This window comes from Camarhynchus parvulus, chromosome 11, assembly GCF_901933205.1.
Source record: "Camarhynchus parvulus chromosome 11, STF_HiC, whole genome shotgun sequence".
Taxonomy (NCBI): Eukaryota; Metazoa; Chordata; class Aves; order Passeriformes; family Thraupidae; genus Camarhynchus; species Camarhynchus parvulus.
In genome coordinates this window covers 793,643-821,424 of record NC_044581.1, presented here as the reverse complement: position 1 = coordinate 821,424, position 27,782 = coordinate 793,643, and the positions used below count along the sequence as shown (strand labels likewise).

Below are 27,782 nucleotides of genomic sequence, written 5' to 3'. Positions count from 1 at the left end.
GCCGGGTCTGTGCGGGGCTGCGGGGCCGGACCGGGCAGCCCCGGGGGCGGGCTCGGTGCTTGCTGCCGGGGCGGCGGCCCCGCCGGTGTTCCGGGAGGCCAGGCCGGGCTGTCGGAAACGGGAAGCCGGGGAGGAAGGGAGACCTCGGCCTGGCCAAGGGGGTCCCGCCGTTGTCTCGGCCCCGCTGGGCTGAGGGCCGTGGGGTGTGCGGGCGGTAAAGCTGTGCCCGGAGAGCGGCACCGGCACCCAGGGCTTCTGGGGCCAGAGGCGTTTGTTGGCGTGAGACAGAGAAATGGTGTGGAGGCAGGAAAAGAGAGAAGGGGGAAGAGAGTCGGGATGTGAAGGAGGAAGGATGAAGACAGACAGCCCAGCCAGGGCTGGGCACGGGCTGGCACAGAGCGGCACGGCCCCGGTGGAGTCCGTGTGGTGTGCGGTGGGGACGTGAGGACCGGGGGTACCCGATGGCCTCGGGGGAGGCCGGGGTGACCCGTGGGCCGGGATAGTTGGGGTGGCAGCGAGCGTGTGACAATGAGTGTGTCACAGGGAGCGTGTGACAATGAGTGTGTCACAGGGAGCGTGTGACAATGAGTGTGTCACAGGGAGCGTGTGACAATGAGTGTGTCACAGGGAGCGTGTGGCAGTGAGTGACCCCTCTCGGGGAGGGCAGCCAGCTGACATGTCTCTGGGAGCCCTGGCTGCTGCTGGGTGGAGCCAGGACGGTGCTCGGGCAGTGCCCAGCTGGCAGAGCTGGGGGCTCTGGGGGCACAGGCAGGCCCTGGGTGCCAGGCAGGTTTGCTGGGCTGGCACAGAGAGCAGAGATCCTGGGAGAGGGGATTTCACAGGGAATCTGCCGTGGGATGGAGCTTGGTACGGTGCAAGGAGGATGTGGGGAGAGGGCAGGGGAGAGGCTCCTGCACAGGGAGAGGGGCTGGAGCTGCTGCCCTGTTTTTGTGCTTCCCCTGGCCGGGGAGGGGGGGTTGGCAGTGGCCTGGCCAGGCAGTTCTGGGCTGGGCTGTGAGCTTGGCCCCCGTGCTCTGCAGCTCCTGGGAACAGCAGGAGGAGGCTGGAGCAGGCCCACGGTGTCTCGTGCTCCTGTGGGATGTGTGACCTCATCCCTCTGCTCTGTGGGCATTGCTTTGGGCACCGGCCCTGGCCACGTGTCCTGCCACCCTCCCTGGTGTCACAGTGTGTCCTTCTCATCCGGGGGTGACACGATGCTCTGGGAGGCCTTTCCCAGCCTCAGTGATCCTGTGGGATCTGGTACCATAATGAAACCAGGGCTGCTCTTGAGGTTTGTGGTCCCCAGGGCAAAGCTTTGGTGGCTGCTCTGTCCCCCAGCAGCCCTGGCCTGCGGGTCAGGGCCTCAAGTGCCCAGAGGGTGTCTGGAGGTGGCAGTGCCCAGCTCAGCACGTGGTGCTGCCCTGCAGGGGTTGCTCTCCCAGGGACGCAGCGCTGCCTTTGGTGCAGGGGGTTCACAGGAGAGGGAGCCCAGCCCTTTCCCCCTGTCCCTGCTGGGCACTCGCAGCAGCACCGGGCTGTGTCTGGGCTGCCCGGGTGCCCTGGCAGCGGGGCTGAGGTGTCTCCTCTCTCTGCTTGCAGCTGGGGGTGATGCCATGGCCGCTGCCAGCTCCAGCAGGGCCAGGGCCGGGCCGCCCTGCGAGAAGTCCCCGCTGTCCGTGAAAGGTGGGTGCTGCTGCCGTGCTGTGATTGTCCTGCCGGGGATGTGCGTGCTGTGCCCGCACCCCGGGCTGGCACACACGGCCCTCGGGGGGAGCAGGGGTTGGGGCTGGCCCTGTGTGCCCCGGGCTGGGCCCGTGCCGTGGGGACGTGGCTGCGGGGCCGCGCTGGTGCTCCCGCGGCCGCGAGATGGCTCCCGGCGCCCGGAGCCGCGTCCCCTTGGAGCCGCCTCCCGCTCTGCCCCTCCGCGGGCACTGCCGGCCTGGGGCTGCCCCCTCCCGGCCTGCCCCGTGCCCTGGGCTAGGGAGGTGTCCCTGGGGACAGTGACAGTCCTGGTCAGGGCTTGGTACAGCCATCGCTGCCACCAGGAGCGTTGCTCCCCGCTGCCCCTCTTCCAGCACTCTGCTGTGAGTTGGTGGCACCCCGAGCTGGCACGGGTGGGCTGGGGGACGAGGACAGGGGACGGGCAGGGGACAGGGTGTCTCGCAGGCCTGAGCCTGTGCCTGTCCCTGCCCAGTTGTGTCTGTGAAGCCCAAGGCCCAGAGCCGCCCAGCACGCATGAACTGCTACGTGGAGGTGGCCGGTGACGGGCTGCCCAGCGAGACCAAGAAGACGGGGAAGCAGATGGGGGTCTCAGAGCTGCTGTGGAACGAGATCCTCACCCTGTGAGTCTGCTGTGGGGCCGGCCAGGGCCTGGCTCCGTGTGCCCTGCTGTGCCACAGGCTGGGGACACTCAGGTGTCAGAGCTTTGCCCCTTGCATGAGGACGCTGCCAGAGACAGCCAGGCTGGGAGGGTGGTGGGAGGGGGGGGTCTCCCATTGCCCCATGTCCTTGCCCACCTTCCTTTGCTCCTTGCCTGTGGCACTGCCTGCTCGCCCAGCATGGAGCAGGCAGGAGGCCGTGCTGACAGCCCCTTTCCCGGTCCCTGCAGGAATGTCACGGCTCAGAGCCACTTGGAGCTGAAGGTGTGGATCTGCCACACGCTGAGGAACGAGCTGCTGGGCGCCGCCTCCGTCAGCCTCGGCAGCCTGCTCAAGGGCGGCGGCAAACGTGAGTATGGGACAGGGCAGGGGACAGGGCACAGGGCGTAGGGCAGGGGACAGGGCCCGGGGCAGGGCCTGGGGCAGCAGTGGCCGCGGTGGCCGTGGCGGTCACTGCCCCCGGCAGGGAACAAGGTGCTGTTGTGCCCCGGGCCGGGCGTGCCGCAGCCGTACCTGCGTCAGCGCGGGCACCACGGCGGGCTGGGAACACAAACCCCTCTGCTTTCCGCCGCCGTTTGCGGTTGCCAGAGCGTGGCTCATGACAGCAGCCCCCACATAAAGGCGGCCATTCAGGGCCAGGGCGGCGCGGGGTGGAAAAGGCTGGCTCTGTCTCCTCCAAGCAAAGCTGGTGAGACACAGACCTGGTATTGAGCGGGAGAGGGGCCTCCTGCGCCCCGAGGGACTCGGGGCTGCTTCAGACCCTCCCCAGTGCTGGGGGCTGGGCTGAGCTGCTTCCCCTGGTGCTGCCAGCTCTGCAACCACACCAGTGTCCCTGCCATGCCGCTGTGGCACCGGGTGCTGTGGCAGTGAGGGACACGTGGGAGCTGTGCTGCTGCTGCTGTCTTCTCACGAGGCCTGTGGGGACCTGGATGTGTGCCTCAGGCTGTTGGGGTGTAGCAGCCAGGCAGCCCCACAGCTGTTGTGCCCCCGGGCAGCCTCCCCTGCAGCCATTATTTCCCAAGGTGTGCAGGGGCCGTGCTGGGCTCCCAGAGCTGCTGTGGTTCCTGCCCTACCTGCGCCGCCACGGGGGCACAATTGGCTCTTTCATTCCCAGCCATCCCGGGAGGCTGTGTGGAAAATGAATGGAAAAGGCAACTGGCTGTTCTAGCTTGTCTGTTAACATCCCCCAGAAAAAACGTGTCAGATTTTTCCTTGACACTGTGGGCTGGGAGGGAGGAAGGACTCTTAAAGCTGCAGAGCCTGCCCTGCCCTGCCCGGGAAGGTGCTGCCCCTCTGCTCCTGTCTGCCCTCATTGTCTGGGCAGGCATCTGCTCCCTCCTCTTCTCTGCAGGCTCCTGCTCAGCCTTCGGGCTTTGCTGCAGGTCTGAGAGGGCCAGAGGCTGCTGGGGGGTCCTATGGGAGCCTGGGAGATCCTTTCCTCAGGGGCTGCTCTCTTCCTGGGAATAGGGGAGTGTGTTCCCTCTGCCTGCCAGCCTGAGGAAGGGGCTGGGTCAGGCAGAAGGCATCTGGGATTTCAAGCCATCCTGAGTCAGACCCTTGATGTGAAGAGCAGTGAAATGTGTGTGCCCCTGCCACTGGAGGGGCCTGGCCCTCCTCTATCATCCTGAGAGGGGCTCAGCCAAGAGTGAGCTCCTGCCAGGCAGCAGCCCCTCTTGGTTGGGTTTGTTATGGTTTTGGTGAGGCTTTATGAAAGGTGCTGATTTGTGAGTGTAGCTGTGGCCCTGGGTTGGGTTCCTGTGGCTCTCCTCGGTGGGCAGGACAGTGTCCTCACTGCTGGTGACACCTGTGGCAGTGCGTGCCAGGCTGCAGGGGGAAAGGTCCCAGCTCTGCGGCCTGGAGCATGGGAAAAGAGCTCAGCCATGAGGCCTGAGCTGCCGTGAGAGGCTCTGGAGTGGCAGCCTGGCTGTGGCAGGACAGCCGGGCTCTGGCCGCGCTTCCCGCGGGCCCCTCGGCTGGCCCGCAGCCGCTCCCGCCTTGCCGGGGATTGGCCGGGGAGGTGGGGAGGTGGGGAGGTGGGCCAGGGCCGGCTCAGGCACCAGCGCGGGCTGGAGCCTTCCAGGAGCCGAGCCGCTCCCAGGGCTCCCATAAAACAGCTCGTTTGCCGTGGCACGCCCCCGGCCCCTGAACAGAGGCTCCTCTTTGTTCCCGGGCTCCGGGGGCTGCTGGCCCCGCCAGCCCCGATGCCGGGCTGTGTGGGAGCCCGGTCTGGGCCTGCTGGTTGTGCTGGTCCTGCTGTGTGCTGAGTGGCGCCACGTGCCAGGGCTTTAGGGATCCCTGCTGTGGTGCCCCAGGCAGAGGGGCTGCAACTGTGGCCTCCTGGGATCCTCCAGGACACCAGTAGCAATTCCCAGCCTCTGGCAAACTGCAGCTCCACCCCACAGTGGCTGTGATGCCAAGTAGCTGTGCTGTGCTGCATGTCCCAGCAGCTCCGTGAGCTGGCTCTGCCATGGCCAGGATGTAATCCCACAAAACTGGTCAGCCAGCCAGTAGGTCACTAGGGGGGTTGGAGAGTGCCCATCCCATGTCACCTTTTAGAGGAAAGATACAGGAACCTGACGCCCTCCTGGTTGTCCCTGGCAGATAAATGGAGTGGGACACAGTTGGCGCTAAGCTGCTGGTGGTTGAGGTTGGATCAGCAGCAAAGACAGAGCTTCACTGGGGAGACTTTCATGGGACACTAAAGATTATAATTTCTCCTAAACTCTGTGTTCCTTCTTGGTTTGGGAATGTCTGTGGAAGGTGTAACTTGCCCCTTGCTTATTCCTGGAGGAACTGTAGCCACGGCATGGAGTCATTCCTTGTGGGAATGCACAAAGGCTGAGCCAGTCTTCACCTGCTTGGCACCAGGGAGCTTTGATTCATCCCAGACAAAACCTGGACAATCACATGGAGCTGTTGGAAAGGGGACTGGCCTTTGCATCCAGTGGGACTGGGCAAAGAGCTTGGCAGTAGGTTTGGGAAGCTGGGACACTGGGAAGCTCATTTTGGCTGTTTGTCTGAAAATCTTCTGGGATGCAGCTGTGGAGATGGAGCCACCTCACACAGGAGCTGCCCATCCTGTGTGGCAGCTCCCTGGGGTCAGACACGTGTGGTTCCTGGGGGTCCCAGGGCTGGGGCTCAGCCTGGGGCCGTTATCACGCCGGCTGCTCCGGCCTTGTTTTGTGGAACCGTAAATCCGCTTAATGGGCTGGGTGGGAATTCCAGCTCACCTCTGCTAAATGGGAGCTCTGATGCTGCGTGCAGGGCACTGGAAGTAGCTGAACTGAGACCTTATTCAGGACCAAATCACCCCCCGACCCCCTCCCAAAATAATAATAATCCCTCTGACATTCTGGCAGCCGTCGGGACAGAGGCAGCCTTTGTGCCGGGCCCTCCGGGGGACGCGCCGTCGGAGCAGCAGCAATGTCCCTTTGTGCGTCCCGCACGCTGCACGGGGACAGGGAGGGGAAGGTTCTGCCAGTGTTTATTTTCTTTAAAAAAGCTGGAGGGGGTGGAGGAGGGGAGAAGGAAGCCGGCTGGGAGGTTCATGTTCACATCCTCCACTTGGAGACACCTTGTCTTTGCGCCTCAGCCGGGCGCCCGCACAATGAGCGCTTGTGCGGCCCCGGAGCGCGGCGTGCGCGGAGGGGGATGGAGGGACCCTGGAGAAAATGTGGATTCCTACAGCTTGGAGGAGCCGGGGGGAAACAGGGTCTGGATTTGTTCTGGTTTTTGGCCGTGCTCAGTAGCATCTTCTGTCTCGGGCTCTTAAAACCGTCTGTGAGGTCGGTTTCCCATGGAAGCAAGCGGAGTGCAGCTCCGTGAGGCAGAGGGGAAGACCAGGCTCAGCAGGATCCCTTGTTGGATGATGGTGATCAGTAACAGAGCTGTGCCCCTGTGAGGGTGTGCCCCTGTTGTGCAGGAGGCACCTGCCTTCTTGGCGCTAAAAACTGGAGACTTCCCTCAGATCCACAAGTGCTGCCTGTCCCACAGCCCCGTGTTCGCTGCATTCTGGGGGCCTTGGAGAAGGAAGTGTCAAGTCCCAGTGTGGGACAGCTCACAGCTAGAGGTGGGACAAGGGCTCTGTGGGGATGTGCTCCCATCCTGCTCCTGCTGCCTGAGCCGCACCCCATCCCCACGTCACACCGGGACAAAGCAGGTTGCTAAAAAATGGTGCCATTGTGTCATGAGCAATCCGTGTATAATAAAAATATTATTTGAGCAAATGAGTCAGGAAGCGTCTGGGCTAGTGTCCCAGGCTGGTGCAGCCAAATTTTTCTGGCCTTCTGTGACAAGTGTTTCAGTCTGGCTGGCACTGGCAGGCGTTGCTGTGATGGGGTGGGTGCTGAGGGCTGTGCTGTCCCCCCATTGCCCCCAGGGACCAGCAGAGCCAAGCCGATGAAGCCAGACTGGCTCACACAGGAGGGAGTGGAGCTGGCAGCTGTCTCCAGGAGCCTCCCAGCCCCTGGCACCCTCTCCAGAACCTTCTGTGAATGCTGTCCAGTGCTGCAGCAGAGTGTTCCTGTTTGGGGACAGCCCTCTGTGCTGGTTTTGTTCAGTGGAGTCGATGCACAGGGATGTGGATGGAGGGATGCTCACCATCCTACAGGACCCCTCTTGTGTCATCTTAAAGGAGTCCCTCAGTTTGGGAGGGACTTTGAGACGCTCCAGCGCGTCCAGAGGAGGCAATGAGGCTGGAGAGGGGCTGGGAACACAAACCCTCTGAGGAACCACTGAGGGAGCTGGGGGCATTCAGCCTGGAGAAAAGGAGACTCAGAGGTGACCTCATCACTCTCTATAGCTCCTGAAAGGTGGCTGTGCTCAGGTAGGGTTGGTCTCTTTCTCCAGGCAGCACTGACAGAACCAGAGGACAGTCTTAAGCTATGCCAAGGGAAATTTAGGTTGAATATTAGGAAAGAGTTTTTTATGGAAAGAGTGATAAAGTTCTGGAATTGTCTGCCCAGGGAGGTGGTGGAGTCACCATCCCTGGATGTGTTTAAAAAAAGATTGGATGTGGATCTTGGTACCATGGTTTAGTTGAGGTGTTAGGGCATGGGCTGGACCTCATGATCTTGAAGATCTCTTCCAACCCGGTGGTTCTGTGAAATCCCTTGGCTTTCCTGCTGGGATCTGCCCTACAGCCCCAGCTCCTGGCTCTGTGAGGGATGGGGATCTGGGTGTCACAGCCAGGGCCCCTGGGGCAGCTGCAGCCCCAGTAAAGGGGTGAAGGGATCCTGAGGGCTGGTGCAGAAGGATCCTCCTCAGGGGTGGGTGGTGGGACTGGCCGGGGCCCTCTGGCAGTGCTGGTAGGTGTGTGTAGGTGTGGGGCCAGCACCGGTGGCCCTGCGTTGTCCTTTGGGGATGGGGAGGCGCGGGAGGCTGGCCCGGGGCTGGGGCAGAGGAGCCACCCCTGCCAGGCCGGGACCCCGGTGGTGACGGGGGTCTCTCTCTCCATGTCCCGTGTGGCGCAGTGGAGAACAGGCAGCTGACCCTGGACCTGCAGACGGAGAACAAAGGCAGCGTTGTGTCGGGCGGAGAGCTGACGGTGTTCCTGGACGGGCCCGCTGTTGCTCTGGGCAGCGTTCCCGTTGTTCCCGACGGCAGTGCCGGCTCCGAGGGTGAGTGTGAGGGTGAGTGTGAGTGCCCGGCCCGCACGGGGAGCGGGGCGAGCTCTGGTGTCCCGGGCCAGCACCCACCTCCGCCCCCGTGAGGCCCCTGCCCAGCCCGGGCCAGCCCCGCGGGCTCCCGTCGGTGCAGGAGTGCAGCGGGAGCGGCCACAGGCTCCCTGCAGCCTCCCCTGCAGCCTGGGAGGAGCAGCCCTTCTGCAGCCCTCCTCCAGCCTTCCACACACATCAGCCCCTTCCCTGCTGGCTGTGAGGGCTGGGGAAATGGTGTCAGTGTCTGCTGATCCACTCACGAGAGCTCCCCGTGCCAGGGCATCTGTGGGGTCATGGGCTGGTGGCTGATCTCTCAGGGTTGCCAGGAGAGCAAAGCTTGTACAGAACAGGGCTTGGTGCATTGCTTTCCCTTGGCTCCTCTTTGTCAGTGGAAGACAAAACCTGGGAAATCTGGGAGCTGTGGATGCAGTGCTGTCCTGGCACTGCCAGCTCTGCAGAGTCCTGTGTCCTGCCGGGGGTGCTGGGCTGTGTGGTGTGAGGCAGGGGTCCTTGCGTGCTGGGGGTCTGTCCTGCAGGGGATGGGGCTGTTGTGCTCTTGGGGCTCCTTTCTGGAAGGCGGGAGGGAGGGAGGGTAGGTGGTTCAGTCCTTTTCTTCACCCCTTGTTCTTCCCCCGTGCAGGGTCCCAGGGGCCTGGACGGGACCCCAGCAGCACAGCTGTGGGCACGGAGGGCCGGCACCAACCTCCCAGCACCAACTGCTTTGGCAACAGACCAAGGTGAGGGTCCCGTGCCGTGTGTCCATTGCTGGGGGTTGCTGTGTCTGGATTATCCTTGTGCTGTGCACCCCACTCCAGATCTCCCAGTGAGCCCCTGTCACACAGCACACGGGAGGTCTGTGCTGGGGACAGCAGAGCTGGGAGTGCAGAGGAGTGACTGTACAGCTGGGCTGTGGCTGGCCTGAGCCTCTCCTGAAGTGGTGGTGTCTCAAGCAGTAGCAAGTCTGTGATGGCTCAGAGACTCTGTTTCTACCAGTTGCTCCACTGGCAGCTGAAAAAAGGATCTGTCTGAGTGGGGCAGGCTGTGATGAGGAAAACCAGCAAAGTGGGGTCCCTTAAATAGGGATCACAGGAACCCCAGCACTTGAGCACAGCCCTGGCCAGGCTGGGAAGCACCATGTCCCTCCAGGCAATGGCCAGAAGGAGATGCTTACAAAAGTCCAGGGAGAGCAGGAGAAGCAGAGCTGCAGGGAAATAACAGCTGCTTCCAAAGGAAGTGAGATGCCTGGGCAGCAGGCCATCCTCAGCTGGCTCCATGCCCTGCCCTGCCCTGCCTCCTTGCCGGGCTGGAGTGGCTCAGCGCTGCTCCTTTTGGAGCTGTGGTTACTGAGAGACGTGTCACACTGTCAACATGGAGTTGAATTTAACACCTATTTATATTTCCAGAGCATGGCAGTGGCCCAGCAGCCTGTGCAGATGTTCAGGAGGAGTGTGGCTGTGGAGAGGGCGCCTGCAGCCTGTCCCTGGGAGGTTCTGCGTGGCCCAGGCTCAGGAGCACTCTCAGCTACAAGCTTCACACCTCGAGCTCTTCTTTATCTGCTGGGCACACACCAGAGTTGATGTTTTTGGCTCAAAAAGTGACCTTGTCTTTCCATGCTGTGTGTTCATCTCCCACCCGAGGAGGGAGAGGGATGGAAATTGGGAGCAGTTTGTGAGCACAGATCGTGCCCTTTTGTGGTGGCTGCTCCTGTTGATTTCTGCTGTCCAGGTGTTAGAGCCTCCCCAGGGGTGGGAAGTGCTCCGTGACCCGGCTGAGCTGGGCTTGGCAGGCACTTAGCAGCTCTCAGGAGGTGCTGGAAAACCTGCAGAGAAAATCCTGGTTTGGGAGGCTGAGCCCGGGCACTGCTTGTTGCCCATTCCCCACTGCCTGTCCATCGGCTGTGAGGAGTTTGTGCTTCAGCTGTCACCTTAAGTGTGGTGAAGTCTGGCCAGGAGTTGTGCAGGGCACACTGGGACACCTGCCAGGTGTGCCTGCCATCAGCCATATCCCCTGGCTGCCCTGCTGTGCGAAGCTCTGAGCTAGCTCTCAGTCCATGCTGTACTCACCTGAATTTGGGGCTGCTCAGTTTGATGTGGTGCTGCTCTGTGGGGCAGAGCACTGCTCTCTGTACCCACAGAGGAGGCAGCTGCACGCTTCAGGGTGGAATGTGGGTCCCTTGCACTTGGGAATGTTGTTTGATGGTTGCTGTGTTTATACACAGAGCCGTGTTTATTTTCTTGGGCTTGGTGATGGATGCTGGCAAAGTCGCTCAGTGACAGGATGGGAAGAAAAGGGGCATTCTTTGCTCCTCAGCTATTTCCACACTGTCCCTGCGAGGGAAATTGCTTGGTCAGGGCTTCTCTTTCTTCTCCTGAACAAATGTCATCTCGGGATTTGCTGCTAATCTTGGTGATGGGGTGTGAAATTCCACAGCCGTCTGTGCAGGGAGAGAGGGAGCTCTGGCTGAGAGCTGGGGCCATGGGTGCCACAACCCCTGTTTGTGGAGGCCCTGGCACAGGGTGCCCAGAGCAGCTGTGGCTGCCCCATCCCTGGCAGTGTCCAAGGCCAGGTTGGACAGAGTTTGGAGCACCTTGGGATAGTGTTCCTGCCCATGGCAGGAGCTGGAATGAGAATGAGCTTTCAGATCTCTTGGCACCCAAACTATTCCATGCTTCTCCCATTTGGGTGCTGGGGGATGTGGCTGCCTCGCCCCTTTGGCAGGGACAGAGGGAATTTCTCAGCTCTGTGTTTTGGGGGCTGTGCTCTCGCTGCCTGCATGGCACTGAGGCTCTCCTGGTTGTGTCCCAGAGCTTGTGCCCTGCTCCCCAGAGCCAGTGCAGGCTCCAGACTGTGCTCTGCTCTCCTCCTCCTCGGCCACCCCTTGGGCTCTGAGTGAGACTGAGACATGCTGCCACCTCTGCTGCATCTCCTGAGGGACCCTCTGGCCATCCCAGCTGCAGGAACTGGCCATTCCTGAGTGTCTTGGCTGGGGTCTGTGTTGGCCACCGTGGCAAGTGGACTCCGCCTTGGCAGAAGGGGAAGCGGAAGGGTTGATGTCACCTGGCTGATGCCATTTTAGTCGTTGGCATCATCTGCCCCAGCCCAGCCCAGGAGGGGCAGTGGGGCAGCCAGCCAAGGTCCCCAGGTTGATGAGGGACAGCAGGGTCTTGTCCGGGTGGGAGAGGGGCTGCCATCCACACACCCCTCTCCATCCCACCCTGTCTGTTCCCATCTGTGCTCTGCCTGGTTTTTTCCTTGCTCCTATTTTAGGCACACGCTCCCATCCCGCCGTGCTCTGTGGCCTCTCTGGGTTTGTTTCCAGTGTCTATTAAAAGACAATGCCCAGATGGGAGCACTCGTAGGAGGGCTGGGCTGGGTAATTCAGGCTGGTAACCCTGTGCTGCCGGCTGGCAGCCTGGAAACATCCTGTTTTGGTTTCTAAAAACTCCCTGGGCAGTTCTGAGCTCATCTGTGCTGAGGAGGGCAGGGACCAGACCCATCCCATGCTAGAAAGGTTGCTCCCAGTGGGACAGGCTGGTGGCACCTGCCTGCTCCCCTCTGGCCAGGGCTCTGGGGGCTGTGCTGCCCTCAGCCTTGCCATGGGGGGAACTGTGGGGAGAGGTCCCAGCCAGCTTTTGGGAGGGAGGTGGGTGGTACCAGTGTGCCCTGCTGAGCCCTGGCAGTGAGGGACCCCCTTCACCTCCCAATGGGGGAAGAGGAGCCTCTTCTCTCCCCACAGATGCCCCATGTTGCTGGGTGCTGGTGGCCAAAGCAAACCCCAGCATGGAGCTGTGCCTGGGGCCAGCTGGGGTTTCAGGGAATTCTCTGTCTGAGGAGCCCCTCTAGGAGCCCCTGGCTGGGGCTGCCCTCCTGGGGGTCTGTGACTCACTCAAGTGGTCACAGCAGCTCCTGCTCTGCCCGTGGCCCTCATCTAATCTATTTTCAACAATTCTCCTGCTTTCCCATGTCTCCTCCCAATCCCAGCCCTGCCATGAGCCGCTCCCCAAGGAGAGCAGCTTTGGAGCGAGTGGGAGGGTTCCAGTTGCTGGAGCTGCTGAGAGTGGCATGACTGATCTGTGCCCTGTTGCTGCCAAGCTGCTGTCCCCTCCCAGCACCAGCCCTGAGACTTGGGGACAGTTTGTGGGTTTTGCCCTTTTAAGGTAGATTTTGGCTGGGAGAAACTGATGTCCTTTTCCCTGCAGCCTCTACCCTCCGTGGTTGCTGCCTGGGCTGTCAGCCTGGGTGGAGGTGCCTGGGCTCTGCCTCTGCTGCTCAGGCCCCCCGATTTGGGACGACAGCTTCTCCCCTCCTGCCTTGTCCCCCTCCTCACTCACAGGAATGAATTCTTAAGGTGAAACCCAGCTTTTTCAGGAATGCCTTTGTGCTGCCTTGGGGGCCCTGGATGGTCCAAGGCAGTGAGTTTGCTGGGGGGAGCTGCAGGTGCTCTGCCAGTGAAGGCTGGGCTGCCCTGGCCGTGGAGAACAGTGGCAGGTGAGCTCCAGGGTGGCAGTGACCCTCAGGAGATGGAGCAGCTGCACCTGAGCTGGTCGCAACTCGTGCTCTGACTTCAGCTCTCGCCTTTCCTGACTGCTTGTTCCCTCCTTTTGTGGAGGCCACAGCTGTCCTGGGAGCACTGTCCTCACCTGCCTCTGTGCGAGGCTTGGAGCCAGGCACGAGGCACTGGAGAGGGTCCCCACCATGGTGCAGGACCCAGGGCTGGTGTGGGATCTCCTGGGATGGAGCAAGCTGGGATCCACTGTGGCGAGCAGGTGTCTGCTTGTGAGCATCCAGGCCATTCCTTGGCATGTGGAGTGCCCACCTGTGAACAAAGCAAGGTGGTGTCACCCAGGTGACTCCTCCATGGGTGTCTGCCACCAGCAGGTGTGTGCCAGGACTGTGGGCAGGTCTGAGCAGGCAGCATGAGCAGAGGCACAGAACCGTATCCTGGCCCTTCCCAGGGGACACCGGTGGCTGTGCTGGGTGGAAGCAGCAGAAGCCCGGGTGAAAAGGCAGCAGTGATGTTTCCCATGTGATGTCTCTCACCTCCTGTGCTCCCTCCCTTGCAGGACGCACCGACATGCGGCCGGAGCAGCCCGGGGAAACGCGGGGAGCGGAGAGCAAAGTCCCAGTGCCAGGAGCCGGCACCGGCAGCAGACCAAGAGCTCCCAGCACACCAGCACAGCCACCAGCATGGCCAATGGCGTGGCCAACGGCGTGGCCACCAGCACAGCCAACGGTGTGGCCAATGGCACGGCCACCAGCACGGCCAACGGCACAGCCACCAGCATGGCCAATGGCACAGGTGACCAGCGCTCGTGGGAGGTGGGGGCAGAGCTCAGGGATATTCACTCTAGAGAAAATGCGTGCTGGGATTTGTAATGCATCTTGTAGTGCCCAGGAATTTTGTCCCTGTGCATTGGTGGGTCTCATTCTGTCTCTTCTGCAGAGCATCTGTAGCTCTTCAGTCTCCCTTCCATGAGGGTTTATACTGCTTTTCCCTACAATGCTTCTAAATGTTTGGGCTTCCCTTATAGTTTTTTATGTTTCTCAGCTCTAGCTCCTGGAAATATGTCTGCATCCCTCACTGCTTTGTTCCTTGTTCGTGGGTTTTTATAAAGCTTTTGCTTTACCACTCCAGCCAGGATATCTTGTACCACAGGTTCTCCTCAGCTGGGCTGCCAGGTCTCAGGGTTTTGGTATCCAATAAATATTCCTCTAAAAAATTCCCTTTCATTTTTTTGCTCTGCATTTTCCTCCTCAACAGTTTTCTTTGTAGTTTTCCTTTGCTCTGGCTCTCCCCTTTTCCAAAGGTTCAGTGGAATCCAGCAATGCTGAGCTCTTTGCAGTGCTGCTGACTTGTGGAGCCCGGGTTTCACTCTGCCTCAGGGGAGATGCTGTACCCACTGTTTTGGAGCTCCTGCTCGTTCCCCGAGTTCCCATCTGAGATACAGCATGTTTCCAGTGGCAGAAGAGACCCTGGGCACAAATGCAAAGCACCATCTCAGGATGGAGGCGATGGCAGTGGTTCCCGGAGGGGTCTGGGTGAAGCAGGTGCTGCCTTTGCTGCAGGCTGGGAGCACTGAGAGTGCCGTGCTTGGCTTGTCACCCACCACGTGCTCTGCTTGACGGGAGGATCAGCCAGCCCTGGTGCCCTCCCCGTGCTGAGCTGCTGCCCTCTGCCTCCGCAGTGAACGGGGACGCCGTGGCTGCCGTGGACATGGACGAGGACAGGCCGGCAGCAGGGGCCAGCGTTCCCACCCCGGTGGCGTCCGGCCCGGCCGAGGGCTCCTCTGCTCCTGCCCCTCCTGCCCTCAGTGGCTCCAGGGAGGCGGAGGAGGCGGCCTCGGGCCCCAGTGCCCCCCCAGCCCGAGCAGCCGTGCTCGCCCTGGATGCTCTGCCCCCCGGGTAAGCTCTGCCTGTGGGGAGAGGGGGACAGGAACCAGCTGGGGCACTGCAGTGTGCTGGGAGCAGCGGCTGTTTGAGGGAGGGAAAGAGCTGCCCTAGGAGCTGCTGGAGATGCTGGTGATCAGCGGAACAGGGAGGGCCTGGGGCAGGTGCCAGGGATCCTGTGCCCCTTGCCTGGCACAGCCGGTGCTCCCTGTCCTGCCTGCTGCCCAGGATGCTCTGGGCTGGGGTCTGGCCTGTGCCCACTGGGTGTTTGGGGCACTGAACAGTTTGGGGTGGCATCTCTGCCCGTGGAGCAGCAGAGCCCTCTGCTCTCAAGGGATCAGTCAGAGGAAAACACCCAGGAGACTGAGTGAGGATTTTCAGGGAGCTGCCTCTGAGCAGGAGGGCGTGGACATGCTCTGGGGACACCACAGAGGCATTGGCCACTGCTGGGGACAGGGGACAGGACCCTCGAGTCATGGCGCTTGTTCTCCCTGGTGCAGATGCTGCTCATCCTCCTCCTCCTCCAGGGGACGTTGGGAAGGGGCTGGAGGGGAGTGGGAGCTGCTGGCTCAGGGTGGGGGGCAGCAGTCGGGGTCTGGGCTCAGCCCCCCGTGTGCTGCAGCTGCACCGTTCTCCCCTTGTGTCAGAGCCCCTGCGTTCTGGGCGGGGGTGAAGTGGGCTGTGTTTGGGATGAAGGGAGCTGTTTATTTTGCTTTGGCTGAGGCGATGCCTGGAAGGTCAGGGCCCCGCTCGCGTGTCAGTCACAGGTAGTTAGGGTTAACGGCTCACTGTGCCTTTGTGCAGGAGTGTGAGGGTTTCTGTTCTCCTGGCCTGGGCGCTTCCTGTTTCCAGGCAGCTGGAAAAGTCCAGTGCTCTCAAAAAGGCCTTTATTCCAGCCAGAGCTTATGCCCCTTTCTGCTCCTACCAGGTAGACTGAAGGTCTCCTTTTCCCCACCTGGGGTTGGAAACAGGCTGTTGTTTCTTCGCCGGGGCCGGGGAGCCTGCAGATAGCTCTGGGTTCCGGAGGCTGCGGGCGCTGCTTTCTGAGACACACCAGGCTGGGTTTACCTGGCCCAGCCCCATGGAAAGGTGGCTCTGTCCTCCTTACCCATCTCCCTGAGGAGCTCACACCAGAGAATGGCTGTGTCAGAGCAGGGAGGAGGATAAAGCTGTTGTGCTTTGGGAGCTGGATGGAGAGGAACATTGAAGGGGTAGTGAGGCATTCTCTGGACTGAGCACTTGGAATCTGGGTGTCTGGAGACACCTTTGATTAGCACCTTCTGTGCTGGCTGTGGCATCTGCAGGGGCAAAGAGGGCAGCATGAGCTGTGCTTGTGCTGTGCTGGCCTGGGCAGGGGAGACCAGAGATCAGGGGCTGCCCAGGTGAAGGACAGCAGGGAGTTGAATGCATTGAGGTCTCCACGGTGTGAGCCCTTCCAGGGAGCTGCCAGAGCAGGTCCTGGGCTAACGGGGATTTGCTGAACTGGATTGCACAACACTGTCCCTGGGGTGGTGTAAATGAGCTGCTGGAGTTCTCTAGAGCCCTGATCCAGGGAGGCTGGTTTTTGGCGGGCTCCCCTCACCACGGAATTATTCTGACTGGCGGTTTGGGGCCCAGCTTGGGAGATGGGGCTGCAGGAGAGCCCCTTGCTGGGCTGGCTGTGAGAGCACTGCAGGGCCCATGGGGGTGGCTCCTGCTTTAGGAGCAAAGTCCCCTGCAGAACTGCCAGGCACGTCCCTCCCGAGCCCTGCCCTGTTCTCTGAGTGTCTCCTTCCTTCCCTGGGAGCGTGGGGAGCTCTCACTTCAGCCTTTGGAGGGTGGCCCCAGCCTCCCTGCTCGTTCTGGGCTCTGACAGACGCTTGCGTTCATGTGGGGATCCTGAGCGATTTGCTGTGCTCAGATCTCTGTGTCTCAACATCTGCACCAGGTGTGGTGGCTCAAAGGCATCCCTCACACAACTGGGAGTCTGTCCTGGGGGCTGGGGAGGGCTGGAAGGAGTTCTGAGTGATTCCAGCCCGGCAGTGCCCCAAGGCTCCTTCACATCCTCAGGGCAGTGTTCCCCTGTGGAGCCGGGCGCGTGTGCGGTGCCCGAGGCCTCGGGGTCCCAGCCTGGGCTCCAGCCCTCCTGCCAGGCTTCCAGGCTGGACTGGCACTCAGGGGAGGGGAGGGGGCTGCTGGCTGTGGATCCTGCCGGGGATGATCCCGTGTGGGACAGGCGGGGGGTGTGCGGCACAAAGAGGCGCTTCATGCTGCCTGGCAGAGCCCAGGGCTGTGGTTTCTTACGTAAGGAGGGCGTTTTGTTTGGACTGCAGGGCTGCCTCAGCTCTGCCACTTCCCACTGCCTGTTCCTCCTTGCATCCATGGCCATGGAGAGCCTGTGGGCAGCTGGAGGAGAGCTGGCAGGGACTGACTGGTATGCTGGGTGCTTGGTGCTGCTTATGGGGAGAGCTCCCACCATCCAGGACTCCCAAAACCATGGATCTCCCATGCTGGGGGCCGTGTGAAGCTGGGCAAGGCGGTCTGAGCAAGGATGGGTTGTCCCCAGTGTCCCCATACCTGTGTGGCAGCAGTAACCACAGTTCATCACCACTGGCTCCCAGGGTGAGCAGATTCACTCCTCACATCACCCAGGAGCTGCTGGTGGGCAGTTTGTCAGCTCATCAGTTTTTACAGGGCTGAGGTGGAGACAGGGGACATCAGGCAGTAGCTGCCACCCCCAGCAGCTCTCCCCAGTCCCACGTGGCTCTTTGCAGTCATGAGTGCATCCAGAGGGATCCAGAAACCTGGAGGAATTCTCATCATGGGCATTCTGGTCTCTACAGCTGCAGGAATGGTACCTTCCAAGTCCTCAGAGCTGTATGGATCAGAGCATCTGTTGTTCCTGAGACTGGAGGGGCTGTCCAGGGCAATTCCACTGCCCCAAAAGTGCCTGAACACCTTCTGCCATCTGTCTCATGGGCTAGACCTGCTCATGTCTTAGGGCACCCCAGCTGTGCTGGTTTTCCCTTTAGAGATTTCACTCTTGTTTTACCTGTCCTGGTGCTTTTATGCTCATGAAGCACCAAGTTCCTGGTTTGTGACCAAGAAACTGGGTAGTGTCAGACTTGGCAGCCCCTCACCCTTATGGTGCAGGGGCACAGCAGGTCCTGCCTTGGACTCTCCCTCAGGGACACCCACTGGTGTCTCTGCCCTGTTCCAGGGAGGAGAAAGGTCCAGTGCTGCTGACTGGAAGCAACATGTGCAGGTGTTGCGTTGGCTCCACAGAGGCTGCAATGCAGCTGAGCTGTGTCACTGCAGCTGTGTGGCCGTGGTGATGGCATTGCTGGGATGAGCCCAGGCTGTGGGGCACCAGCACTCGGAGCAGCTCCATCCCCAGGGCTGCCTGCTGCCTGCCAGCCTGGGCTGGCTCCCCTGCTGCCACACAGAAGCTGGTGTATTAATTTCCTCGAGCTTTTTGTGGTGATTAATCGAGACAGATGATTGAATGGGGAGAGAGGCCTGTGGGAGCACAAGTGTGGCAGGAGAACACTTTATCTGTCAGCAGCTGCTGGCTCGCCTCCTCTGCTGCAGGATAAAAGCTGACAAGAAAGCTCAGGCTCCACAGAGCATTCACCTTTGCCAGGGTGAATTCATGAATGAATTCACAACGAATGACTGCAGTGTGGCCCTGTGAAGCCAGGCTTGCTGTCACCTGGGCTGTCCTCAGGGCCGCCCCAGCCCGTGGCCACACGTGTGTTTAAGCTGTGGCTGTCAGCAGCAAGCCCCGGGCTGCAGGGAGGGGTCCCAGCCCCAACTCAAACACTCCCCTTTGAAGATGTATTAAGAGAAACCGAACAAAAACATCAGTAACACAGGGCATAAAACTGACCCTCTGTGAAATCCTATGCTGACCTTTCTGGGGGAAATTAGGAATTTATGCTCCAGTTATGCCTGTTGAGGAAGCAGAGTGCTGCAGCCCCTCTCCCTGAGTCTCCATCCAGGAGTAGGTGCCACACAGAGCTGTCAGATAAAGGCTGGAGTGCCAGGGGTGTGAGGGGCTGGGCTCCCTGACCCAGCAGGGGCAGCTCTCTGCATGTTCTCGGTGCCAGCAATGCCACCTGCCTCATGAGTTTGTTTCCCTTGCAGGTGGGAACAGCGGGAGCTGCCGAATGGAAGAGTCTACTATGTAGACCACAACAACAAGACCACGACGTGGGAGAGACCCCTTCCTCCAGGGTAAGGGGCTCGGGGCTCCAGGCCTTGGCTCAGTCTTGGAGAGGTGTTCATGGCATCCTGGTGGGAGCTCCGCTGCTGTCCCAGCATCCTGTCAGGCTTCGTGTGCCCTTGCAGGAGCTACTGGAGGAGTTACTCATCCTGTGTATTTCCTTTTGGTGGGTCCTGGTCCAGAAGAGCCCCTTTAGGTGTGAGAGCAGTGGTTGTGGAGCTGGGCACGGAGCCCTCGTGTCGGAGGGTGTCAGGACCCGCGCGGCGTGAGCCCCGCAGTGACAACTTCCTTGGGTGCTTCCAGGTGGGAGAAGCGCGTGGACCCTCGGGGCAGGTACTACTACGTGGACCACAACACGCGCACCACCACGTGGCAGCGCCCCACGGCCGAATACGTCAGGAACTACGAGCAGTGGCAGTCGCAGCGCAACCAGCTGCAAGGGGCCATGCAGCACTTCAGCCAGAGGTTCCTGTACCAGGTGAGTGCCAGGGTCTCACTGCCTCTTCAGCCGGTCTCACCGGGGCTGCCTGGGAGCCACGGGGCGGGGAAGGCGCTTGCTGGGCTCTGTGGGGTCTGTGGGAGCTCAGAGCGGTGCCTGGATGGGAGCTCACAGGCTCTGAGCTGCCTGCAGAGGCCCTGGGGGAGTGACTTGCTGCTTTTTATCTGAAGGGTGCTGGGAGGTGTCCTCAGCAGCCTGTCCCCAAGGTTTCTCCAGTGCCAATGCGGCCAGGCACACATTTTCCAGTGGCTCCCATCAGACAAACCTTGCTGCTGACCTGTGGGGCTGCAGAACCTGCTGTTGGAGCTGAGGGAGCTGTGGGAGCCTGGTATGTAGCAGGACAGGAGGCTCTGGGGCCTGAGCTCGTCCCTCCCCGGGTCTCTGTTGGGCTGAGGACAGCGTGGCTGGGTCCTGGAGCTGCAGGCCTGGGGTACAAGTGGAGAGGGCTGCAGGAGCCAGGGACCAGAGAGTGCAGGGAACGAGCTGGACTTGCTAGCATCCTCCTGCTTTATCTGCTGCTTCCCCCCTTCGTGGTTTGGGCTGAGTGTTTGCATTTCCTTGCTCAGGGAATGGTCTCAGCCATTCTTTTCCTGGGCAGGAACCACCCCTGTCCTGGCCATACCTTTGCCATGGATGTGGTGTGGTGCTGGTGTCTGTGGGCTGCAGGCCGAGCAGTGCCTGGGACAGGGCCAGGCAGAGCAGTTCTGCCTCCTGGAGCAGCAATCCGGCCCCACGCAGGGGTGAACCTGCACTGGTGCCAGAGGCAGCTGAAGGGCTGTGGAGGGAAGGTGGGCACTGTACAGGAACCAACTTCTCACTGACTTTCACCTCCTCAGAGAAAGCCAGGAGTCCCAGCTGGCACTGGAGTGGGCTCCGTGCAGGAGCTCAGCTGCTCTCGGGGAGGGGTGTTAGTGCAAAGTGCTGTCTGTGTGGGACACAACCAGACACTCCCGGGGCTGTGGGAGCAGCTCAGCCCCCTCCTCCCCTGCCTGTCCCTCTCCAACCCTTCCAAGCCTCCCAGGCAGAGCTGGACCCCAGTGCTGTGCTGGCCCTGCCTGCACCAGGGGCTCCCCTGGGAGGGCTCCCACCGTGCCCAGCGGGCTCAGGGCTGTCCCTCCTCCCTGCCAGCCCAGCCCTGGAGCTGCTCCAGGCCCTGCGACTCGCCCTGGCCACGCTCCGCCGAGGGAGGGACTCGGGCTCCAAATTTAGCCTGATGAAACGATTGTACTTTTTGTTTCGAGCTCTGCTGCCAGCAGTGATGGCTCCTGCTCTGCCTCCTGCCCCACAGGGGCTTTCTGCTGGACTTGCTCCTGCCTCCAGCATCCCTCTGCCCTTGCTGGAGGGCACAGTCTGGGGGTGATGAGCAGTGGGGCAGAGCCTGGGAAAGGCACAGTTTGGGGGGCTCGGGTGCAGCCTGGGACTGCTCTCCCGGCAGATGCCCCAGTGCCACATCCTTTGCACAAAGGGTCGCTGGCACAGGGGCAGGTTGTTCCCAGGGGCTGTGGGGAGCGGCAGGAGCTCTGCCCTGGTAGCTTTCATTAGCTGTTTTGAGGTGCCAGTGAGGTGGTACCCCTGGACACCACTCGGGTGCCTGTGTGGGCAGCCTGTCCTGGCAGGGAGGGAGTGGACACTGCCCCAGGTCTGAGCTGTGCTGGCCACGCCAGCCCTGGCACAGGGGGTGGGTACAAGAGACAGAGCTCGGAGAGGGGCACAGCCTGTGCCAGGCCATCCTCGGGGTGCTGGCTGCCACGAGCTGTACCCACCCAGGCTGTGGTGCCTTCCTGGGAGTGGGGGGCCCTGGCACCCCGAGGGCTGCAGGCAGGAGGGCCATGTCTGGCTGCGGGTGCATTCCCTGTGCCCAGGTGACTCTGATCCATCCCGGTGCGGGAAGCTGGGACACAGCCCCCCTCCAGCAGATGGGTTTTTACCTTTTGGGTAACGATGCGTTTCTCATTTAACCATTAAAACCACCTCCACCCCCCTCCTGCCCCGGGCCCCGGGGACCCTCCATCCGCAGGGAGCCCTGCGGGGCCGGGGCGGGATGTGCAGCCCCGGGGCAGCCCCGGTGCCCGCAGAAAGGCGCTTTGTGCGGCCCCGGGGCAGCACCGGTGCCCGCAGAAAGGCGCTTTGTGCAGCCCCGGGGCAGTAGCGGAGCCGGTGCCCGCAGAAAGGCGCTTTGTGCAGCCCCGGGGCAGCCCCGGTGCCCGCAGAAAGGCGCTTTGTGCAGCCCTGGGGCAGTAGCGGGGCCGGTGCCCGCAGAAAGGCGCTTTGTGCGGCCCCGGGGCAGCACCGGTGCCCGCAGAAAGGCGCTTTGTGCGGCCCCGGGGCAGTACCGGTGCCCGCAGAAAGGCGCTTTGTGCGGCCCCGGGGCAGTACCGGTGCCCGCAGAAAGGCGCTTTGTGCAGCCCCGGGGCAGTAGCGGGGCCGGTGCCCGCAGAAAGGCGCTTTGTGCAGCCCCGGGGCAGTAGCGGGGCCGGTGCCCGCAAAAAGGCGCTTTGTGCAGCCCCGGGGCAGTAGCGGGGCCGGTGCCCGCAGAAAGGCGCTTTGTGCGGCCGGGCGGGGGCTCGGAGCGGCGCATCCCGCACCGGCCCGGCCCGCGGAGGAGGGGGCCGCCGGCCCGCCAGGAAGCGCGGGGCGTGGACAGCGCTTGTGGGAATGATTTCATTGGAAAGGCCTGCGATATTTTTTCCCCTCTTGTGTGTGGTTCTTGGAGGAGGCTGGAGGTGTATGTGCAGGGGACGCCGAGCAGCCGCGCACGTCCGGAGCCCTCCGGGCCGTCCCGCTGCCCTCGGCCGGCACAGCCCCTGCCCCTGCCCCGCTGCCCCTTGGCTGCCCAGCCTCTGCTTAGGCTGAGCTTCTGGGCTTTTTTTTTTTTCCCAATTTATTTTTTTATTTGCTTTTGCTTTTTTTTGTTTCTTTTTTTAACCCCCCTTGAGCGTGCAAGTTTTTTTTTCGTTCCCTGGGAGCTGTGGGCCGAGGAAAGGCGAGTGGAAGCAGGGCTGGCCGGCTCACCTCTGTGCTCTGCTCCTCCAGCCATCCCGGCTCTGGGGTTTATTCCGTGTTTTTGCTCTCTCTAGTCCTCCGGAGCCCCGTCCGACAATGATCCTCTGGGGCCCCTTCCTCCCGGCTGGGGTAAGTACTGCCCTGCCTCACCTGGCCCTGCATGGCCCCCAGGGACACTCCTGTCACCCGCAGCAGGACCCTGCCCGTCCCGCGGGGTGCCAGCAGCTCCCTCTCTCCGTGCCTGGCATTACTGGGAAGGGTGAAAGGTGGCCATGGAGCCAGCACTCCTGTGCTGGGCTGCACGTGGGACTGACTCTGCCTGTGACTAGCACGATCTCTTGTGTGAAATTCAGCTTTTCTTCCCCTGCCTTCCCCTTTTCCTGGAGGAGTTCCCAGCCTCTCTCAGCTGCTGAATGCAGAAGTGCTTGTGATTGTTCTTTGGGGTGGGGAAGATCCCCAACTTGGGGGTGGAAGTCCTTGCTTGTCCCTGGGCCTCTCCTCTGATGAACAGGGATCTGTCCTCTGCTGTGCTGCCTCCTGGGCTGCTCTGCCTGGCTCTGGAGCAGGGCTGGGAGCTGGCAGGAGCAGAGCTGGTCGTCCCCAAATGGCCCAAGCATTGTGTGCTGGGGCATTTTGAAAAGTCCCTGTACCACCCCCAGGACAGAGAGAACCCCTCGATGGTGAGAGCATCCCTGGAGAGGGCAGGCTGGGATGCTTGTGGGTGCAGCTGGGCTGTGCTGAGCCAGGGAGGGCAGGAGAAGGGTTAAAACTGTGGGAGCTTGGAGCAGGATAGAGGGGCCAAGGCTGCTCAGGCAGTCTGCAGGGGCAGTGTCTTGATGGGGTCGGTGGTGGAGCCCTTGCTGGGTGTCCCCTCTCCATCAGCAAGGAGAAGGGACCCGTCCCCAGTGCCAGCTGGGCAGGCACAGCATGGTGGGGTGGGGGTTCCCAGGATGGATGGGGATCCCTGGGATGGATGCAGTCCTGGCCACCATTTAGGGGCTGCTGCCCACAGTCCAGGAGTGAGATGGAGGGGATGACACCGGCCAGAAGGGTGACAGGGAGGTGACAGGGTGTCCCTGCCTGCGTGGTGCAGGGCTGAGCGTGGGTGAGTGACGCAGCACATGCAGGAGGAGGAGGTGTGGGGCACACAGAGAGTGCCAGGGAGGCAGGGGGTGTGTGCAGGGGTGGCTGGGTGTGTGCTGGAGCTGTTTTGTGTCTGTGTGCTCACAAGGAGGGTGTGTGTGTTCACACACGTGTGCAGTGGAGCAAGGCCATGCAGGCAGTTTGGGAAAGCCCCTGTGGATCCACTGCTGCATGTCCCAGGAGGGGCTGTGTGTGTGCCAGGAGGGTGTGTGGCTGAGCACAGCCCCTGTCCTGGCCTGGCAGTGCAGTGGCAGCGCTGGCCTCTGCCCTGGCACCTCCTGCATGCTGGCACTGCTGGGCTGAGGCAGCTGGGGCACGTGGAAGGAATGTGGGGTTTACCCTGCCTTTTCCAAACGAGCCAGGGAGGTGGAATGGGGGAGCTGACAAATTTCCTGTGAGCTGGGAAGAGGAGGGCTGTTCCCAGGACTCCAGCTAACGCTTTCTCTCCCTTTTCTCGTAGAGAAGAGACAGGACAATGGGCGAGTGTATTACGTGAACCACAACACCCGGACCACGCAGTGGGAAGACCCTCGCACGCAGGGGTAGGTGGCTGTGGGGGGAGCAGGGTTTGGGAAGGTGCAGTTCTCCAGGGACTGGCCTGCACTGAGGCCATGTGTCCCACAGATGGACGGGGAGGCTCTGACAGTGCCGTGGCCGCAGTGCTGCCCAGGCAGGACTGCTCTCCGGGGTGTGGACAGTTGCTCCCCAGCTCCATGCCATGAATCCTTCCTTGTGCCTGGCACAGAGCTGTAGTTGAGGGGGGCCCCCAAAGGCCTGTCTGGTGAGCCCTCCCTTGCCAGCAGGATGATCCAGGAGCCGCCGCTGCCGCCGGGCTGGGAGATGAAGTACACGAACGAGAGCGTGCGGTACTTCGTGGACCACAACACCCGCACCACCACCTTCAAGGACCCGCGCCCGGGCTTCGAGTCGGGGTAAGCCCCGGGCAGCGCCTCGGGGGGCTCCTGTGGGCTCTGACCGAGGAGAGCTGTGCCCCAGTGACCCTCATCCCCCCCGGCTCCTGACGGGGGCCGCTCAGGGCAGGGCAGGCAGGGGTGTGACCGAGGCGCTGCCGCTTTGGCAGGAGCAAGCACGGCGGCTCCCCGGGCGCCTACGACCGGAGCTTTCGCTGGAAGTACCACCAGTTCCGCTTCCTCTGCCACGTGAGTAGAGCTGCTGTGTGAGCTGTGTGGGTGCCCTGAGCCCTGTGGGCAGGTGTGGGTGAGGAGAACCGTGCCAGCCTCACACAGCCCTGTGCCTTTGCCCTGCCTGCAGTCAAACGCGCTGCCCAGCCACGTGAAGATCAGCGTGTCTCGGCAGACGCTCTTCGAGGACTCCTTCCAGCAGGTAGGGAGGTGCTGGGCCAGTGGAGCCGGGCAGGAGTGGAGCTGGCCCCGGCCATGGTGACACTGCCCTGCTCGTCCCCAGATCATGAACATGAAGCCGTACGACCTGCGGCGCCGGCTGTACATCATCATGCGCGGGGAGGAGGGCCTGGACTACGGTGGCATCGCCAGGTGAGCGTGGCCTGCCGGGCCACAGGGCCATGCCCTGCCTGTGCCCTGTGTCCTTGGGCAGCACACGCATAAGGCAGCTGCACTCGGGGCTCCCAGCCCTGGAGCAGAGGAGTCCAGAGGCATTCCAATGGGCAGCTGGCTTCTAGGAGTGGTGGAACACCCTGAAAGCATTTCACCAGCCCGTCCCTGGCAGTGAGAGCACAGGGGACCCAGCTGGGGCTCCCCCGCTGCCCCCACTTGTGGGTGTGATGATCTGAGTGGCCTCGTCTCCCTGCAGCAAACAGGCCCTGGTGTTCCCAGACAGTCAGTGTGTGCCAGGGCAGGCAGGGTGTGATGTGGTTGCTGCAGCCCTGCTGCTGCCCTGGGATGATGTCACCACAGGGCATGGGCTGTGGCTTGGCTGGAGGGGGTCCTGTGTCCCTGTGAGCCCGCTCTGGCTCACCTGGGACATCTCCTTGGAGCTGGGTTGGCGTGTCCCTGCCCGCTGCCACCTCACGCTCGCCTGCTGCCCCTCATGGGGCTGCTACCCCGGCTCCTGCTCCTGCTCCACCTCTCTCCGTGTCCTGCCAGTGGTTTTACCCTATGGTAGGTTACGTCATGCTGTTCTACCACAGGGTAGAACCACGGACAGGATGCCGGGGCTGCCTCCACGTCTGAGGATTCCTGTCTGCCTGCACAGCTGGGGGAGCAAAGCCAGGATGGTGCTGGCCCGAGCTTGGCGTGGGGCTCCCGGGGCAGCGTGTGCAGAGGGACTGGGGGCACTCAGGGTGTGTGTGTGTGTGGGACAGCCCAGCTGGGGCTGTGTGTGGCACCTTCTGAGGTTCCTGATGCTCTGAGTGGGGCCTGCAGCAAGCTGGCATCTCCAGAAACACTTCACAAACCCTACACAACACCCCAGGGAAGGGAACAGCCTCACCCTGTCACACCAGTGCCCAGCACCTGCCTGAGGTGGGCACCTGCTGGTACAGGGACATGCACTGTCCCCTCCCTGAGCTGCTTGTCACTGTGTTCCCTTGTCTCCTTCCAGGGAGTGGTTCTTCCTCCTGTCCCACGAGGTGCTCAACCCCATGTACTGCCTCTTCGAGTATGCAGGCAAGAACAACTACTGCCTGCAGATCAACCCTGCCTCCTCCATCAACCCCGACCACCTCACCTACTTCCGCTTCATCGGCCGCTTCATCGCCATGGTGAGAGCTGGGGGGTGGCACCAGGGGTTTGTCGCAGGGGGGCACCAGGGGTGTGTCAGGGGGTGGCACCAGGGGTGTGTGTCCCCATGCAGAGCTGGGGACAGGGTGGTCAGCAGGGCAAGGGGCAGCTCCGTGTGCCGTGGCTGTGCTGGGCTTGGCACTGCTGCCCTCCCTGAGCCCCTTCCTGCCCACGTGTGGGGCAGTGGGAGATGGGCCTTTAAGGGGGTGCAGTGGGGTGATGCATTTTAAATCCACGGAATGGCTGTGGGGCCAGAGAAGACCTGGTTTCCCAGGAGTTGTGGCGGGGATGGATGGCTCCAGGTCTTTGGCTGTCACCCCAGGTGCTGTTGGGTCTGCAGCTCCAGGGACTATTTTTAGTCCCAGCAGTGTGAGATTTTCCAGCTGCCCAAGCTCCAGAGCAGCTCCTCCCGTTTGTGCAGGATTGCTCAAGGCCAGTGTGCCCCGGGCTGGCAGGGGGGCTGCTGGGCTCCCCCAGGCCGGGCAGGGTCCCTGGCCCGCAGCCCCACAGGGTGTGTGCGTGGGGGCAGCCCCGGCCCCGCTGTCCTGCCCTGCCCTGCCCCGCCTCGCAGGATACCAATAAAACCCCAGACTATTACTCACCGCTGGGCCGTTCTAGACAAGCGTCTGCATTATTTTTGGCTGCCTTTGCCTCGGGGCTCCTGGAAGCCAGGGATTCAGGGAAGCCACAGCACAGCTCTGTTTAAACAAGTGCTCTTAATAGAGCTGTGAGGGGAGAGGGAGAGGCAGTGGAATTTGCCATGGGGAGGGAGAGGGGCTGCAGCCACCCGGCCTGGGAAGTGCTGCTGGGGCAGCCCACCCTTCCCCTCCATGTGTGCCAGCCAGGAGCAAGTGCCATAGCTCAGGAACCCCTGAATGAGTCCCTTCTGCCCTGTGGCTGCCCCGGGCTGGAGCATCGTCGTGCCCCATGGCTGCATCCCTGGGTTCCCCGTGACCTGGTGTCCCCTCCCTGCCCCAGGCTCTGTACCACGGGAAGTTCATCGATACCGGCTTCACGCTGCCCTTCTACAAACGGATGCTGAACAAGCGCCCGACGCTGAAGGACCTGGAGTCCATTGACCCCGAGTTCTACAACTCCATTGTCTGGACCAAGTGAGTGCCCTGCCCTCCCTCCTGCAGAGCTCTCCCCACAGCCCCTCGCTGCTGCTGGGTGCCTCCAGCAGGAATCTCATCCTGGTGTCCCCCCAGGGAGAACAGCCTGGAGGAGTGCGGCCTGGAGCTGTACTTCATCCAGGACATGGAGATCCTGGGCAAGGTGACCACCCACGAGCTGAAGGAGGGCGGTGAGAGCATCCGTGTGACGGAGGAGAACAAGGAGGAGTACATCATGTGAGTGGCTGTCCCAAGGGTCCTGTCAGGCACCCGCCCCCAGTGGCTGCAGGGGTGGGACCGTGGGGCTTGGGACGTGGCCGCTTCCCTGGGCTACGTGGCTGTGACAAGCGCGGGCTGGCGCGGCTGGCCGAGCTCTGCTGCGGTTTGGATTGCTGAGGGCTGGGCAGTTGCCAGTACTTTCAGGAAAAAGGAGAGGGGAGAGAGGCTGAGGCTGCTTTCCCATCCCATGGCTGTTCCCCCTGCCTGCCTGGGGGCTGCCAGGGCCAGCTCAGCTCCAGCCAGGGGATGTGGTTTGCACCCCTGGAGCTCCTAAGGCCGCTCTCGGGGCTGAATGCTGCTCACAGGTTGGGGGGCAGAGACAGAAACCCAGCAGTGGGAATTGAGGGGAGCCCTGGTGCTTTGAGGGAGCCCCTCTCCCATTCCCCACACTCCCGGGGCC

At 62.0% G+C, this 27,782-nt stretch overlaps 1 protein-coding gene across 2 annotated transcripts in view; it reads left to right on the top strand.

Moving 5' to 3' along the window:
- WWP2 (WW domain containing E3 ubiquitin protein ligase 2) overlaps nucleotides 1-27,782 on the top strand; it is a 30,868-nt gene that overhangs the window by 340 nt on the left and 2,746 nt on the right. Inside the window, exons 2-19 of one of the 2 annotated variants that reach the window (XM_030955991.1) lie at nucleotides 1,600-1,683; nucleotides 2,195-2,342; nucleotides 2,609-2,727; nucleotides 7,850-7,996; nucleotides 8,676-8,772; nucleotides 13,099-13,334; nucleotides 14,221-14,437; nucleotides 18,548-18,637; nucleotides 18,930-19,104; nucleotides 22,203-22,257; nucleotides 23,732-23,813; nucleotides 24,075-24,203; nucleotides 24,353-24,431; nucleotides 24,544-24,615; nucleotides 24,697-24,785; nucleotides 25,813-25,972; nucleotides 26,970-27,103; nucleotides 27,200-27,340. In XM_030955991.1, coding sequence (XP_030811851.1) covers nucleotides 1,614-1,683; nucleotides 2,195-2,342; nucleotides 2,609-2,727; nucleotides 7,850-7,996; nucleotides 8,676-8,772; nucleotides 13,099-13,334; nucleotides 14,221-14,437; nucleotides 18,548-18,637; nucleotides 18,930-19,104; nucleotides 22,203-22,257; nucleotides 23,732-23,813; nucleotides 24,075-24,203; nucleotides 24,353-24,431; nucleotides 24,544-24,615; nucleotides 24,697-24,785; nucleotides 25,813-25,972; nucleotides 26,970-27,103; nucleotides 27,200-27,340 — 2,240 coding nt within the window. In that variant the 5' untranslated portion in view covers nucleotides 1,600-1,613. Of the gene's footprint in view, nucleotides 1-1,599; nucleotides 1,684-2,194; nucleotides 2,343-2,608; nucleotides 2,728-7,849; nucleotides 7,997-8,675; nucleotides 8,773-13,098; nucleotides 13,335-14,220; nucleotides 14,438-18,547; nucleotides 18,638-18,929; nucleotides 19,105-22,202; nucleotides 22,258-23,731; nucleotides 23,814-24,074; nucleotides 24,204-24,352; nucleotides 24,432-24,543; nucleotides 24,616-24,696; nucleotides 24,786-25,812; nucleotides 25,973-26,969; nucleotides 27,104-27,199; nucleotides 27,341-27,782 lie in introns of those variants that run through there. The other variant, XM_030955992.1, reaches the window with a different exon arrangement.